We start from the raw sequence: 17,403 nt of genomic DNA on the forward strand, positions 1-17,403 counted from the left end.
CATGCCTAGCCAGGAGGGCGTAAAACAGGCTCCATTACAACTTGAATTCAAGCTGCTAACTCAAGTGAGTGTGTCCTCATTGCTCCCTCAACCCAAACCAACTCAAGATAAGACCACCCTTTTTCTGGACAGTGCAGACTTACCTTGGGAATCATCTCTGGGATGGTTTCAAACATCATAGTTGCATTGCTATAACCAGGAGGACCGAGGGAACAGAAGAACAACAAGAGTTGTCTGATAGTGATACTGAGCCAGCCACAGGTAATAATGACCCTTTTGCTTTTTCAGGGCTCTTGGTCTTTTAGCTAATTAGGTTGCTCTCCTTCAACTGCCCTTTCCTTGGTCTGTAGCTATTCTTGATAACTTCTCTTGACTCCACAGATGTACTGCCATCTCCTCCCTTTTTTTGAAATGACTGTTTAAGGATTAAGCAAAGGTCATTTTTCCACTTGGAAGTTAGCTTAGGCTCTGCTTTTTTCTCAGACTTGTGGAAGAACAGCTTGTGCCTAAAAAGCTTGTGGCACCTGGGTGCCTAGGCCAATTAAAGCTATTCCCAAGGATAGCTTTCTTCATTTCAACTCTTGGCAGCTGTGATCTCTTGGTGGAAGGTGACCCCTGCAGCACCAGCTTGGCCCAGAAGGGAAAAGGCCTTTTCCCAGACTGCTTTGAACTAGACTAGAGAGAAAGCACTTGCTGTGTTAAGCTGAAGTCAGGCAAAAAGTAGGGCAGGATGGCATCTTAGAGACTAACTAGCTAAGAAAGACATAAGCCAATGGCCTGCCTTACCAGATGCTACAACACAGCATCTCACAGCTGATGAATCTCACAGCTGCTGACAAGTAGGCCATTGCTTCCAAAAACGTGCGCTTTGGTGAACTTGTTAGTCTCTAAAGTGACACCCTGCCCTGCCTCCTGCTTTGAATTAGGACACACTGTCCCCAGCGGCCAAGCAGAAAAATTAGTGAAACTCCAGGGACTTTTTCAGCGTGTCACAGCTGTGATCTGATTGCCTTCTTGAATCAACAAATGGACTGGTTTTAAAATAGGACTGCAGCTGATCGTTATTGTTCAATTTTGCCCCTCCCCAGCATAAAGGGTGTTAAGCCTGATGGCTGCTGTATGCTTGTCCTTCCCCCAGCACCTTCCCAGGATGCAGGGCCCAGGGGCAGCGGGGACACGGGACCCTCCTGGGCTCACCTAGTGCTCACAGCATTCTCACGTGGGCCATGGCGGGTGACCACTGCCCTTCAGCTTTTTATCCCAAAAAGGAACCAAGTTCTTGCTTCTCTCCACTGAGATCCAGCTCAGTGTTGGGGATGCTCCTCCTAGTCAAGCTGGAGCAGATGAAAGCAATAGTTCATGGAGGGGCAGGTCACCCTGACCTAAGGAACACACCACTGCCAAGGTGCCCAGCCAGAGCCCAGTTCACCCCCACCCAGGCAGGAGGAACTTGTCGCTGGCACCCTGAGCAATCTGCACTGGGAGGTTACAGCCAAGTCCCTGATGGCACCAGCTCTGCCCTTCCAACCACTCAGGCTGGCCCATGCAGATCCCACCTGTAGTGCAGAAGCCGAAGGAGAGGAGGTCTTGATCTCTCGTGTGCTCTGCTGCGGCCCCCCAGGGCTCCAGCTCCACAAACTGTCCCTTGCCAACGCTGCTGGGCCAGCCACTGTCTAGACCCGTGCCCCCAAAGGCTGCATCAGGGTAGGGGCCAGTGTCTGAGAAAGGTAAACCACAGACTGCAACAGGGAAAAGACTCGGAAGGAATACTTAGGGTGGCTGGTGCAATAGGAAGCATGGCTGAGAGGGCAGGGCAGGGACTGGGAAGGGGTTGTGGGTCTGGGCCGGGCAAAATCCAGCCCACGGGCTGTATCAGACCTGCAGCAGACTCCATTTCCCAGCAGCCCCTGCCTTGCATTGCTGTGTCAGTCCATGGAGACTCTAGGAGCAGGGGTACCCTGACAGCGTGGAGCCAGGGTTTCCATGGAGACCTGCCCCAGCAGCTCTGGCAGGATGAGCAGCTAGGAGGGGAACTGCTCCGGGGTTGGGATCTTGCAGCAGTGACAACATGGTCCAGAGTCAGGTCAGAGATGTGATCTGCTGCTTGCAAGATCCCAGCTCTGGAGCAGCTCCCAGCCATCACCCCGCCACTGCTGCTGGGTTTCTATGGAAACCGCCTATAGTGATGCAGGCAGGGGCTGCCGGGAAACAGTCTGGCCACCAGCCAGATCCACCATTTTGAACACCTCTGGATTAAAGGGGGGAGAGGCCTGGGGTCCAGTCATTGCTATAAGGATTGTTTCTGGTTTTTAATCGAGTCTCTAAAGTAAAGTGTGTAGGTCTCACGACCTGCCAGGTCTCCCACAATGAGGCTGCGGCAGCAAAAAGTAGGATCCTGCACCACTATGTGTTTCACAGTAAGCAGCAGGTGCGCACTCATCATCAGTCAAGAGACAAGCTCTGACCTTGCCTCCCAGCAGTAAGGTGCCTCATTCATCAGCCAGTCTAAATCACTCCTAAGCATGTGCAGTAGCTCAACTTGGGGTCTTTTTAGGTCAAAACGAAGGCACTTCATGAACGTGTCCATCTGCAAGGTGTCTGTACTACCTGCAGCTTAGAAGACCACGGGGGGAGGGAGAGAAATCACATTGTTGTGGAAGATCAGTTTATAAATCGTATGCCCCATGTTGTAAAGCCACTTTCCCCCCACAGCACCAGCTCCCATCTGTTAACATGGGAGAGAAACATGGAGAACAGGAACACATTGCTGTAAAACCGCAAACACTTGGCAGAAAGTTGAGGGCAGGAACCGTTGTAGGGATTAAGATCAGAGTAGCATCTAGGAACCGGTCAGACCAGAAGCTGATTACGACCTGCTTGTACAGCACCTTGCACAAAGAGTCCCCAGCTCCCAAAGTGCAACTCTGAATTCACCCCATCACAAAACTAAACAAGATTTCAATATAGTGGCACTTCCCCCCACTTCAAGCCTGCTGCATGCTGGAGATGTAATTTATCTTTCAATACTGACCCATTCCCTTTTCATTACCACACCAGTTAAGTTAAACAGTTTACTTCAGGCTCAATGCTTCCTTTAAAAAAAAAAAAAAAATTAAATCCAAAAGGATCATCTTAACTGTCACAGACAATATTCCAACATCATTTAACACAGAGAACATTATTTAGTAACCTAAAGATGAGGCTGGAAACCAGCCAAAGCAGACCCATGAAGCAAGCTCCCACACCAGTTCTCAAAGCCAAGATTTAAGGCAGATGTTAAGTCATTGTCAATGATAAAAATACATGTAGTGCTCATATTTACCCTTGTTGGCAATACAGGAACAAAAGGTGCATTCCAACCTGATAAAGTACTTTTCATCTGGTATACAATCCATTGCCAGAAGCTCTTATTAAAGTCAGGAGCTTGGCAAGATTAAATGAAATGACTGCAAGTGAGAATATCCAGAGCCAAGAGAGTAAATATTAAGTAAATAAATGGGGAGGTGGGATCTATTATCTATAAACAAAATACAAGCCTTAAAATTTTAGGATAAGCTCACCAAGCCTGAAGGAACCTCTCACTGGAACACAGGACCCTTACCTCTGGAAGAGACAATGCACAAGGATGTCTGGAATCAAGATCTTATTTAGTGTCAACTTTGTTGCTTTGGTGAAATTAGCTAAGGTCATATCATCTAATTAGAAACCAAATCTGCTTTGGTTCCTTTTCTCTGAATTTTTTTTCCTGTCACTTTACCCACTTGCAGCTTTTTTTCCAAGCCAGACAATAGAGTAGCACAGCAGCATAGCCCCACTGCACAGGCAGGTGAACCAATAGCCCACCTAGAGATAAGGAGAGGCAGTTTTACCTCTGCTGAATCCATCCATCCTCTCACAGGTTCCTCACTAGAATTCTTCAGGTCTCCCCACCACTCCTGCTCACCAGTGGTGCATATCATTAAATGTCACCAGCAGGCAGCTTCAAGTATTTAAATTGGTGCTGCCTCACAGGGCAAGCAAAGGAGTGGCTAAGTCATCAGGATTATACAAAGACACCACCACACCCCCGAAATAGAATGGGACTAGCAGGAAGCAGGAGGAAAAGGTATCCAGTGACATTCTCTATCCAAGTAGTTTCCCCTAGGTCACAGGCATCAATTCACCTTGTGCCCCAGGTCAGAGCCCGCCAGTAGAGCTCTTTGCAGGCCAAATGCAGCCCAGGGCATGTGGGGGTGGCAAGAGGCAGCAGCTCTGGCTCTCATCAAGTGTTCCATGTTGCAGCAGCTGCCACTCCAGCATGGGGCAACAGTAAAGCCAGCAGCCAGGAAGGGCAAGCTGTGGCAATGGGTAAAGCAGACAGAGGGTGACCAGGTCCATCTCTGCCCTCACTGTCCCTCCTGCTGTCCATCAGGGCCCAAGGACCCCAGATTCTATGGCCGGCCATTTCCACCACCCCTGCCCCAGCCAAACCCCCAAACTTCAAGGGGCCAGACAGCAGCCATCTGCAGGCTGGATCCAGCTGGCTTTACACCTGTTCAGACAAGTCTGAGGCATTTCAGCCAGTTCCAATACTCTCTCTCATGACTGACTGCCTATAAAAGGGCAAGAAACAAGCAACTGATTGCAGTGGTGTTGAAAAGCCTGATCCTACCAAAGTCCCATCTCACTAACAGAGTGTATGTCATGTGGTATCAGGGGGATTCATCCAATCCAGACAAGACATTATTGGTCATTAACTGTCAGCACTGAGGGCAGATGGAGTTGTTCTTTCAACCTACACCTACCAGTAGAGTCTGCCTTCCAAAAACACAGCTTCCTAGTTAAGGGGGAGCTCCTCAAAACAGGAGGGAAGATCTTAAACATCTTAAACCAGCAATAAAAAGTAAAATATAAATTTTTATTTAGAATTAAAAGCAAATACTTCAGTATCACAAACACAATATTAAACCTCAAGAAATATACTGCTAATTTGGAGTGAGCATTTATTTGCACAATCACAACATGCGCACAAATCCAGAAAAGATGATGAAGTCTGAAATTTTCAACATCTCCCCGCCCAAGCAGTTGGTCACAACATTTTGTACAAACAATTCTATGCATTGTAAAAGATGTTGACAAAATTTCTACATATTCATCTTCATAAACAACAGGAAAGCTCTAAAGAGGCAAACATTGCAATCTATTCTTCTTCAGAAGAGTCTCTCTCAAACGTGTAGGCCATGAAGCAAGCATCTGGTCTCTTGGGGACAAGGGGATGCCCTGGTCTCACAATCTCAAAGCCCAAAAAGCTGAAAGTTCGGAGTAATGCAGCTGTAAAAGCAGAAAAACATTAAGTTTCATCTGTCGCTTAAAAAAGACAAACCCTAAGACGGTTGTAATCAATCTGATGACAAGCTCTGTTACTACAATGATATACCACATTAACGTTTACATAAACAGGAATGTGTTTGTAAACAAGCTAGGAAATGAGTTTAGTAAAGTACAGTCTACACCCACCTCTGTCATCTCTATTCTTGTGGAAACATATGAAGACATGATCAACTTGAAGCTGTTCTTCAGCAAATTCTAAAAGAACTGCAAAACTGAAGTGAAAAAAAGAGAAGGTTTTAGCTATGTTTGATAAAGGGTCATTATCCACAATAGCTCTTCAAGTGCTCAGAGGATTCCTTGAATATCTGGGCACTTGCAACTGCAGGTTTTGAGAGTATAAATCAGGTAGCAATGCACTTACCCAGAGCCATACTGACAGAGATGCTCAGCCCTATTTAAACACGGACGGTCATTCCCCCCTACCCCAATTCATTCAATGCAGTTTAATGTCCAACTCCTTCTTCAGAATTGCCATGTGACATAACTAGGACTAGGCCACTACATTTTTAAAGGACAAGAGGAGGTTGTGGGATCAGGAATAATTTTAACTGCTCTTTAGTTGTCACAACACAAGCCATGTCAGCTTTATTATTGAATTGACCTTTATGGAAAGTCATCCCAATAGGAAAGTGGCTCATGTTTCGGGGGGGGGGGAGAAACAACAGTAGGCAATGGTCTGTACTGTTTAGATGCTAGCTATCACCTCCAGCAACTGAGATGACTGCTTCCAATATTACAGAACTGCTGCAATAGCTGTCTGGTTAAGTTTGACAGCAGAGGCCCCTAGTGGAAATTTGGCATGCGCCAGAAGTGTTTCTTTCTCAGTGTAAAACCACCCCCCTTCCCCAAATGAGAAGCTTCCATCAGAATAACTGCATCTAGATCCTGGGTTTTCCTGGCACCAGGTGTGCCAGTGCATGCATGTCCACAGGACACACCAAAGATGGAAATAATCATTCGCACTAAAACACCACTTCACAAATAAATAGATTTGTCCTGTTGGCACAGAAATTCTATTGCTGTGGAAAACTGCAGAACACCTGGCATCAGCAACAAGGGGATGCTGCAAATGCCAAGGCATCTTTCAGCAGCAAAACTCCCTCCCAAAGAGGCTCGTTAAAGAGCATTACATAATGTACTGCTGCGCCTACCTGTCTTTGCTCCCTTCAGGCAGAGCACCACTGGGAATTTCAATATAGAGGTTGTTGTTGTTCAACACTGCTCTCCAACTAATGTGTTTGGCATCTGTAAGCCTGGACTGGACATTCAGAATTCTTGTCCTGTTATTAGATGTTAGTTCCTCTGTTACATTCAGCCGATTATCCTGTGGTGTAAAAAAGAGAAGAGTTGTTGCCAGTTTATCATGAAGTTCAAGTAATTAAACCTCTCTCACTGACTGCATTTCTTCAACACAGTACTTAATATTTGCCTCTGCATACAGTTCATCACCACACACACACAAAAATTAAAGATCTCTCAGCATGATATTGTTCATACTTACAGAATAAAATAAATTAGCTGAAAGATTGTGATCCCTCTGACTATTCCCTCGCCCACCTGGGATCTTCAGGGGTGGGTGAGGGACATCAGGAGCACCACCGAGGCCCCGGACCCAGGTTACTACAGCAATTGAAGGGAACCCTGGAACTGAAGAAAACATGTTAAAAATAAGGAAAAACAGTATTATAATTTCACTTTTTAGGCTTAAAAAAGGCAAATCAGGGGAAAATACACACTCCTCAGGATCAGCCTGGACTTTCAAAAGTTAAACTAGGGCTTAGCACAAAAGCAAGTAAAGCTTCTTCCTGAATTTAAAAAGGGAAGGCAGGAGGTGCCTGCCACCTTGGCACAGGACAAAGGAAGCTTCTTAGTCCAATGTTCATCAGCAGGAGACATTACCAGAATTCCTTGTGATGCTCAATGTATTTAGTCCAAGTGACAAAAAAAGCTCAGGATTTTGATGACTTCTAAAACTAAACCTTCCTTTCAATCAAATATTCTTACGAACAATAATCATATTTGATAGACTGGATGCTATTACTCTAGAAATGCTAGCCATCTGGTTAGTCTCCTCTGAGCTGCAATTAGAAGGCTCCAAAGCCAACAGGTGCGTTGTACAAGCTTCTCTCAAATGCTTGCGGTTTAGCTCATGGGAGCACTAAAATTGTTCTTAGCTCTGAGGTTAAATATTGTTTTAGTAACAATTGAAATGATTTTTAGTTTTTGATGTGAAAAGGTCCTCGACAGATGCTAGCAGTCAGTCTACAGATGCAAACTTGATTGCCAAGGGATTAAGATAATTCAGCTTGATGTACATCAACTAAGGACCTAGAGTCACAAAGGAAATAAATACAGCTTCTTTCCACTTGAAGGGTTTTAGTTAATCCAGACTACTCTTCAATTCCAGTGTCACAGGGGAGCAGTGCATAATAACCCATTATAGCCCGGTATTTTAAAGGCAATGCCAGTAGTATAAAATTCTATTTTACAATCTCAAACCGTGGATTTCTTTTGCTTGAGCTAGTCAGAATGCAAAAAAACCCTGTTACAATGAGTTTAGCATTGCAGACCTCCTATACAAGCAGTCTCTCCTCTCAAAACAAGCTCCACCCTTTTTCTTTCTTTTTTTTTTTTTTTTTTTGGAAGCATACACAACTTCCATCCCATCTGTAAGCCTGCCTGCTTGAATAAGAGCTTTATACCCTTCCAAGAGCAAATGCTAGGCTGGCTAGCCCCTCCCTCTGCACCATCTTTCACCCTGCAGGCTTACTCCTTAGTTGCGTCATCTCAGCAGATGCAGCAATCAAGGCCCTTAGGGAAATTTTCACAATCGTCCTGCCTGCGAGTGCCAGCAGCCATTTGCAAAACAGCATAAACATGAACAAAATAATCCACCATTTTGCACCGTGCATTTGTGTGCACAATTTCCAAATGGGTCAAAACGGGCAAGACGGGTAAATATAAATCACAGGAATGGCTAGTTCCTGACCGGGTACCATTAAATAAAAGGCCATTTCAGGGCTGTAATATGAAAGTATTGCTCAAAATTCAGTTTGAATTTAACCTGTACCAATGCCCCCACATTGTATTTTATTCACATGTTATTATTTACATTAGCAGGAGCTGATAAAACTAATATTTGCTTTAACCTTCCTTTCCAAGGTGAAGCGTACGCCACCAGGCACGTGCCCTGCCACCTTCCTGGCAAGAGCGATGTTTTCACCCTTGAACCAGCTGGTTTTAAAAGAAACCAGACTGATCTACTAATATTTCACTTGTTATGCAACAGTTACGAAGCTGATGACACAAAGCCGATTTTCCTCCGGGCTTTTATGGCAACCGTTTCCCAGCTGCCGGCACACCCCTCTCGACACCGGCGATAAGATTTGGCATTAGCCTTCTGGAAAAGTCTCGAGTCTGCCAAAATGGCTCCCTAGAAACCTCCAGAAGAGGGAGACCGGAGGAGCGAGAGAGAGAACGGCTGCTTTAATTAAAGACAGATGACTATAAGCACGGGGTCGGCTCTCAGAGACGCTGCTCCTAACGTTATTGGGTTCAGCTGCCGCGACGAGGCCGAGCACCGGGAGTACGTGTGTAAATACAGCCCCGGATAAGGGTGGCGCGTTAATTCGGCCGTCCCGGGACGACTTGCCTGCACGGCAGGGAGACGGCGGCACTTTTAGGGCCCGAAACGGAAGTTTCCGCCGACACCTTTGCACTCGCCTCCGAGCGCTTTTATCTGCGGCGGACGAGGGAGACGGGGGGCTACTCCCCAGGAGCCAGGGTAACCAGGCGGACCAGACCCCCCCCCCCCCGCGCCGCGGGAGGAGGAGACCCGCCCCCACCCGAGCCCGGGCCTCACCTGCTCTGTCCGGCGCTGAGGCTCAGCACGGCGGGCATGACGGCGGCGGTGCTTTTATTCCCCTCTTTCTCTCTGGCGAAGCAGTGACTGTTGAGTATCCGCTGCAGGGAGGATTTCACCATCCGGCCGCTCTGGTCCGAACCCCGAAACCCTCCGCCGCCCCCCGCCGGCTACTCTCCAGCCTCTGTTCCACAAAATGGCTGCCGGCCGCCCAGCCGCGCTTTTATAGACGCCACGCCACGCCACGCCCCTGCCGTTAGCAACGCCCCCCGTTCCAATGAGGTCAACCGGCCTGTAGGAACCGGCTCCCTATTGGCCAAGGAGGGGAGGGGGGGTTCAGCATTTTCTATTGGCTAATCTAGAGGGCGGTGGAAGGAGGGAGGGGGTGGGTCTAGAAATCATTCCTCGTTGGCCGAGGGGGGAAAAAATGGCGGGCTGTGATTGGCGGAGCCGCGCGCCGGCCTCGTTTCAGCTTCTCGAGGCGTTCCAGCGCGCTCCCCCCGGAGACGTGCGGTCAGCGGCGTCCGCACCCCCTCCAGGCTGAGGTAATGGCGGCGTGGGCGGGGCCGGGCTGTGCGCATGCGCAGGTGGGGGGGTTACATGTGGGGGCAGGGGGACACCTGAGGCGGTGCCTTTGTCCCATTCCCAGGCGTGCGCCTCCCATCCCCCAGGCTGCCCTTCCCTACCCCACTGCAAGAGGCTACGCCACCTCGTGGGGCTGATGTCAAGCCAGTTGCCCCAGGGAGGGGGCCAGGCCACAAATAGGGGGGTCCATCGCAGCCACTGGTTTCTTTCCAACCGAAAACAGCCTTTCAAAAGAGACAGAAAACTGTTTTGGGCCCTTTTTAAATCGGCGCAGTCCAAAATCCACGTCGATGCGGCCCTCAACTAGTGGCTACACCGGCATCGTCAGCTGCAAGACCGCCAAGAATAAATGTGGAGCAGCGAAGACGGACGCACACCAAGAAACGTGGAGCGCGCCCAGTTGTCTGTCAGTCCCCGTCGGCCTTGTTTGGCGGCCTGGTCCTTGTGTCTGTCCAGCAGTGTACATCCAGCGGGCGTGAAAGCGGGCATGGTTGCATAACAGGGACTTGGTGCGCATAGGAAACTGTGCGGGCCCGAAAAGTGCCGCCTTGTCCCTCCCTTGCACGTGCTTGGGGACGGACAGTAGCGAACCAACGTAACGAACGTCACCGAAACAGTCGGTTCTCACCGAAGATCCAGTATGCCCCCAATTCAGCGGAAAATTGAATTTTGTATTTCTTCTCTGTGTTATATTTTGACGTCGGATTGCATTAACGGTCTTTAGCTCGGCTGGTGGCTGGCTTGTGAAGACAAGCAGAGGAAGGAAAATAATAACCGAAAGATACAGGGTTGTAGAGGTTGTAGCCGTGTTGGTCTGAGGACGTGAGCAGACAAGGTCCTTTGGGTAAATCTGATCTCTTTTATTAAACCAACTTAAAAAAATTTGAGCAAGCTTTTGCTTCCTAAAAATTTTTTCCCAACTCTTTAAGTTGGTCTAATAAAAGAGATCAGATCTACCAAAAGGACCTTGCTTGCATGAAAGATATGCACTGAGATCCCGATCCTGCAAGTGGGCCCATGCAGATTGATTGTTGTGCTTTGCATGGACCCTAGTGAGCAGGAATTTGCAGGATTGAGCCTCAGGAGGGTAATTTTGGAGGCTTGAGTGGTCCATCTGCCTTGTGCAGGGCTATCTAGGAAGGGGTGAATTTCCCCTTCATAGTAGTTCTCATGTATATCACACCTTGCTTACTTATTTAGGGGGAGGGAGGGAGAGGGATGTTTAAAAAAATAATACACAATTTTAAAACGTTAATTTTCTGCCTGTTTGCTTTAGGCATGGTTGTAACTGCAGTTTTCCCTGTGAGCTCTCTGTTCACAGTAAATCCTAGGTAAGGCATTTTTGATTGTTCACACGGGAGGAACATGTTTGTTGTTATTTTCAAATGGAAAAACTCACATCTGTGTTGGATTCAAATACAGTAGTAAAATAAAGGCCAGCTACTTTCATCACAGAAATACATTTCCCCACCCCAATCCTAAAGCAAACAAACACACATTATATCAATAAAGAAATACGTTAAGCTTTTAAAAGAATCTTGGACAGCTGAGGTCTTGATCCCGCAACTACCATATATATATCTGTGTAGGGTTTTGTGTGCTTTGATCTCACTTCATGATCATGTTTAGTATGTGATCCGAGAGGGAGGATGAGCCCTGATGATCAAGAGACCTAGAGTCTATTTTACTTTTTCTGCTCCTGACTCGCTTATGTGACCATGGACAATCACTTGCGGGGGAAGTGACAAAATAGTCTGTACCGGAAACCTTAAAAATGGAAAGGTGAAGACTTTGGTACACATGCAGATACGGGCTGTTCTAGTCTTTCTGATTAAGCCACTTCCAAATGTTTACAAACACATTTTGGGTCATCTTTCAAAGCTGACTGAGAGCCAAAGTTTAGTGGGTGCATCTACACAAGATGCTACTGCACAGTGGTTACTGAGCATTTATTTAGTACTTGTATAATCAAGTACTAAATAAAAGCACAGTAACCAGCATTACTGTGCAGTAGCATCAGTGAATGCCTTTTTAGTGACGCTACTACGCAGTACACAGTTGGTGTTGTGACATGCTACTGCACAGTATTATTCAGCTACTGCGCAGTTAGCATCTTGTGTAAATGTGAACTAAAACTCCAACTGTTATTTTCCTACATCCAAAGAAAGAGCTTAAGGATGTCAGAAATCACTGTGCCTGAAAACTGAGGTTAGGTGTGCTTTGTATGTCATGATAAAGCCAACAGAGAAAGGTACATGTAGAAGAAAAACTGAATTGGCAGAGACATTATATTATTACAATATAATCTTTCAGGGTCACAGTTTTTGGATATACATAGATGGTTGACATTTATTTTGTTTTGTTTTTTCTTAAGCTAGCTCTGGCTAGGGAGAGAGTATTTTATTAGCTTTGTACACTACAGCTGTGTTTGGCACATCTTTTATTTATATTGCATTTACTTTGATTTATTTTTAAGTGTGCCCAGCCAGGAACTCTGAACACATATGCAAGACTGGTTCCACTTTGTATTTTTTTTCATTAACATCCTAATCCCCACTGATCTTCTGTGTCCTGAACCCACCCTGATTGACAGTGGTGTAACAAGTCTGTTGATGAAAGAGAACGGTGCCCGTTCTATTACAGCTTAGATGATATTTACCCAGGCCAGCCGATTCCTCATCTTGAAGGCATCATGGGTAAAAAAAAAATGCACAAAAAAAAAATACTCTCTCTGCTGTAGGTACCCACTTATAATTTCTAGAGCACAAAACAAATGAAACGCTAGCACTTAATCTTTTCCCTTGCCCTAGATTTGGACACTGATTAATATAGCTGAAGGCTGCTGGAGATGAGTGTGTCATCCAAAAGCTAACCTGAAACAATAGGTCAGTGGCAGCAATTTGTGGCCAAAAGAAACACTAGATAAGGATTGCTAAATCTGGGTTTGTATTTTATTTGAGAAAAGTTTGACTGACTCCAGAACAGTGTTGGCATTTTTATGGGGTTCATTAATTGCCAGTATTATTTTTTCTGTGATTTGATAAAAGCTTTTTATAATTATATTTAATCTATATGCTGCATCTGGAAGTGTACATACTGCAGCTGCCTTCATCTTTAATATAGCAAATAAGGCAGCACATTGCTTTTTAGAAATGTGTCATCTCTGCCAACTGCCCCTCTATATTAAAGATGAAAATTATTGGAGACCTTTTCGCAGTTGTGAGAATCCTTGCCATGTTTTACTGGTCTCCGCTTTAAATATTAGGTGGGATTAGTTACAGTTGCACTTTGGATGAGATAGGAACCACTGGTGCTAGCCATCTGGCTAAGGCAGGGCTCAGGTTCAGTCTGAGGGTTTGTGCTGGCTTCTTTGATGTTAAAGCCCCATCGATTAAATATCCATTGCCTCCCACCACAGCCTCCCCACAACAGAGTCCCCAAGAGAGAAGGTACCAGCCATGATGTGGGGCAGAGAGACGATTCAATACAAGCTCAGGAGGTGCCTTATGATACCCCCAAGCCTTATGAGCTAGATAAGCAACTCCAAAACCACCCCTTTATGCCTCGCAGATGCTGTCTTCTCATGTCGAAGTCTTAGTTTAGTTTGGCCTCGGGCTACAGTGAGCCAGAGGGCACAGCTATTATCACTGCAACCCAACTGGGGTCTCCACCTCTAGTGTGCCCCAATGAGGCCGCCTCCTCCCCAGTAGCCTCAATCCAGTCCACCAGTTTAAATAACAACAGAAAGCACAAGCCCCTAGGCTACAACACAGCAATAACAAAGGGCCAGAAGGCAAGCTTCTCTCAAGTTAATGGGCCTCCTCCCCACAAGCAATTACAAGCTCCTATAGCCTCATAATCCTACCAGAAGGAAAACAGGCAGCTTAGCATCTCTAAGTAACTTCCTCTATAAGCACTCATTCCCCCTTGGCTGCTACCAGAGAACTAGCCCTTTAGTCCCAGCCCTGGGCTTTATATGTGTCCAGGGCCCTGCCTTTCTGGTCAGCTGACTGGGTGCAGGTGCAAGCTAATTCCCTCATTAGCCTGCTGCCATGGTAACCTGCACCTGTGGGGTTTCTGCCTGGCTACTAGGGCTCTCTCTGGGCAGTTTCTGCCCTTAAAGGAGCAGGCACCTTAGTGCCTGAGACACAAAGATTCTGCTCATCTTCAATAAGTATTAAATCCTTTTGTCTCTACTGGGCCATACGCAATCAAGCCTTTGACTAAGTCTTCCAAGGTTTTCATTTTAATTTTAATCGCAAGGAGCAACAGCTGTTTGGCATTAACTGTCAAATGGCTTTCCCCCTTTTTAAAGAGCTGAGGTAGTAACCACCATTGTGCACTTTCAAAAGAATATAACTTTGGCACAATTGGGTTAGTTTCCAGTAATTAAAATACAGATGTGATCTAAGTATTTGCGTGCTCCTGGCTTCCAAAGCTAGTGGGTGCTGGGAACATCTCAGAGGTGACACCTCGTGCTCCTAGGATGGAAGATGAAACCCAAGCGACTGTACAAGCAGCTGTCCCTGGCTGGCTCCCTGGCTAATCTTTGATTTGTTCCCAAGAAAGAGCTTTCTCTCTGTTCACTACACACTTTTCCACCAGGCATGTTACATCTGAGCACCTTCCAGTAGTGCAGTGGCACTACATCTGTCTCCCATCCTTTTCTGTGGGAGAGGAGTATGTACAGTGAATTATTTTGTTATTTATTTGTGGGCAGTAAGGAGCAGGTTTCTGGGGTTTGTTTTGTTGCTTTGGGACAGGGCTTTTTTTTTTTACATATACATGTCGCTTTATTTTTCTGCTAGAGAAGTCAAGATCAAAGAAACACGAATAACACTTGGAGCAGTGAGATGGTGTTTCCTGGCAAAAACAGCCTCAGATCAGACATCCAGAAAGTTGTGTTTTGCACAGATAACTGTTGTCCTAGTTATTGAGAGCTCCATTGTGACAGCAGAGCAAATTGCTGATCATGGTTTTCATTATAGAGCTTTAGGCATTTGTTTAGGTATTCTGGGCCCCAATTTGGTTCCCAGACTTTTAACTAGATTAGAAAATCTATTATGGGAGGCCAGTGTAGGAAGCAGAAGGTAGTATGGTGTGTGCTCAGCAGCCTGTGTTGCAGAGAAGGTACAGTGCAGCATTATGTACTAGTTCAGGGGTGTCCAACCTTTTTGAATGTGGGGCCAGATCATGAACTTTTTATCACCCAGTGAGCTGGCAAGCCATATTCATATTTTATCACCCCGTGGGCCATATGTTGGACAAGCCTGAAATAAGGCAAAGTTGGCATAAACCCCCACCTGCACTCAGCCAGTGACAAACTACAGCAAATGATATCCTGGACCAGCCATCCCAACAGCTGGGGCCCCCTTCTGCCTACTATGACCACCATTTGAAGGCAGCCCCAGAAGATATTTGACAGCCGTGTTAAAATATGTGACCAAACCGATGTAGCCAGTGCTCTCAGGCAGGCCAAGGGGCCGCCTATGCCACTGCTTCCCCAGGCCTTGCCCACCCCAGCAACACCGCTGCCCAAAGTCTTGGCAGCGCTCCGGCAGATGCGGCTGGGGCCCAGCCAGCGCGCGAGACGGGGGACGGTGGAACTGCGGGAGCGAAGCCGGTTTCCAGACTGGCAGGGTCTCGGGCCGGGTCTGGCCAGGGCGACTCCTGGCGGGGGAAGGCCTCGGGAGAACACGGGCCGCTCCGCACTTCTCTGCGGTGAAGGCAAATGGCCCCCAGGAGGGCGCAGGGAGCCGCCGTGGCAGGATAGCGATGCCCGGGGAGCAACCATCCCCGCTCCCCCGCCGGGCGGCCCTCACGCAGCGCAGCCCCACAAGCCGGCGCTGCCCGAGGGGGGCCAGAGCGAGGCGGCTGCTGCACCGCAGCCCCTCGCCCGCCCACCCGCACACACGGCTCCAGCAGCCTCAGCGCTGCGAGCCCAGAGCACGGGCCCAGCAGAAACCGGCTCCCGCCACCTCGCCCCGCAGAGGTCACGCCAGGACCCCCCGGGTTGTCCTGCCAACCGTCTGCGCCATGCGCCGCACTCCATACCCGCCCCATCCCATGGCCGCTGAGCCTGGCAGGTCCCAGGAGGCAGACGGGATGCCGGGGGCAAGGTGCCAAGCTGGAGTCAAGTAAAAGTGGGCATCAGGCACAGCTGGGGCAGCCCCACGCTGCACCACACAGCCCCTGGGCTGGGAGGTCACGCAAGCCCTCCCCCACCCGCCTGTCCCGAGCAAGGGACCGCAGGCCTCAGAAAACAGCTTGGCAGGCCTCATGGTGGCCCATGGGCCGGATTTCAGACAAGCCTGTACTAGTTCAAGTCTCCTAAGTGCTGAATATTTTATGCCCATGTATCTTGTATTGCTATATTTCGGGCAAGAGGCAAGGACGGCATGAATAGCTGAGGTCATATCACACTCTGCCAGGGTGGGGTTATGTCTCTTAGCCAATTGGTGATGACAGAAGCATTGCTCACAGATGCTGCTACATTGTCAAAGAATGCCTAAAACAGCGAGTCTTAGCCAGGATGCCAGGGCACCCTGGGGTGCTGCTAGATCCTTTGAAGGATGTCCTGAGGTGTGGGGAGATAAACAGATAAACTAAGGATATAAGCGCAGGCTCAGGCTTGTCCTTGTCTAGGCAGTGCCCTACTCCCACTACTCTGGGAGGAGGTAAGTACTGTAATATATAAATTAGTTTTTTTTAAACTCAGTTCACAAAAGTTAGAGAGGGGTGCCTCAAGTCCAATGAGGGGTGCCTCGAGTCCAAAACCGTTGAGAACCCCGTGCTAAAGTATGGACTGAACTGACAGGAGGTAAGCATGTGCCGTAGACTGGGGAAAACTGCACTGTGACCGCACTCTTCAAAATACTTCCTTTTGCTTTTTTTATTCATCTTTGGCCACAGTTCATCCAGAAGCTGAACACGTGCAAGCACTGAATCATCTTGGTGATGGAGGTGTCATATCATTTATTAAAAATTGTATGTGGTGAAGGGGAGAGGCAGAGCTCTGCATTTGCAGCTCTGCAAGCATGTCTCTGTCATCAGAGCAATACATGTGATGGCTGCAGGTAGATGTAGAAAAGAACCAGAGAATTGCTCTCTGTCAGAGCCCACAAGTCAGGGGAATAGCAATGGAGCTGCAGTTTCCCATCACTGTGCCTTTGGTGCAGCACTCCAACAGGGACTTTCAAACCGTTTTGACACGCTCTCCTGGGCCCTTGCCACTAGGCCTGTGCAAAGCGGCTAGTATTCACTTCGTATTTGAATTTGGCCAATTCAGGGAACAGTGATTCCAATCACAGTCCTGAATTGATTCTGCCAAATCTCTGAATCACACAGGCCTATCCCCTGCCCACTTTCCCAGCCCGGCAACAGCTGTCCTGCCTGCCCCAGCTCCTAGCACTTTGGGGAAAAAAAGCCCCAACTCAGTGGCTGCTGCCCAGCGGGGGGGCAATTTTCCCTGCCCCCCACTGCTCCACGCTGCATGGGGGGCTCTGTACGAGCCCCCTGGCTGCTCCACCAGCTCCCTCCATGGCTGCCCCACCCTCCCCAGCTCTGGCTCTTTAAGGAAAAAAAAC

The 17,403-nt window shown here is 47.8% G+C and overlaps 2 protein-coding genes across 2 annotated transcripts in view; one reads left to right on the forward strand and one right to left on the reverse strand.

Moving 5' to 3' along the window:
• Nucleotides 1-4,878: 4,878 nt before the first annotated feature.
• On the reverse strand, nt 4,879-9,439 carry OAZ1 (ornithine decarboxylase antizyme 1). Its single transcript, XM_090028065.1, is given in 6 exon segments — nt 4,879-5,310; nt 5,497-5,582; nt 6,522-6,694; nt 6,872-6,958; nt 6,960-7,017; nt 9,233-9,439. Coding segments are annotated over 6 exon segments (657 nt in total). The 5' UTR covers nt 9,355-9,439; the 3' UTR covers nt 4,879-5,179.
• A 215-nt stretch (nt 9,440-9,654) lies between these two features.
• Nucleotides 9,655-17,403, forward strand: part of JSRP1 (junctional sarcoplasmic reticulum protein 1) — a 58,763-nt gene continuing 51,014 nt past the window's right edge. The window contains exon 1 of the mRNA XM_090028063.1: nt 9,655-9,777. The gene's annotated coding sequence lies outside the window, so the exon portion shown is untranslated. The remainder of the gene's footprint in view (nt 9,778-17,403) is intronic.

This window comes from Crocodylus siamensis, chromosome 14, assembly GCF_052110815.1.
Source record: "Crocodylus siamensis isolate JL-2025a chromosome 14, ASM5211081v1, whole genome shotgun sequence".
NCBI classification, from domain to species: Eukaryota; Metazoa; Chordata; order Crocodylia; family Crocodylidae; genus Crocodylus; species Crocodylus siamensis.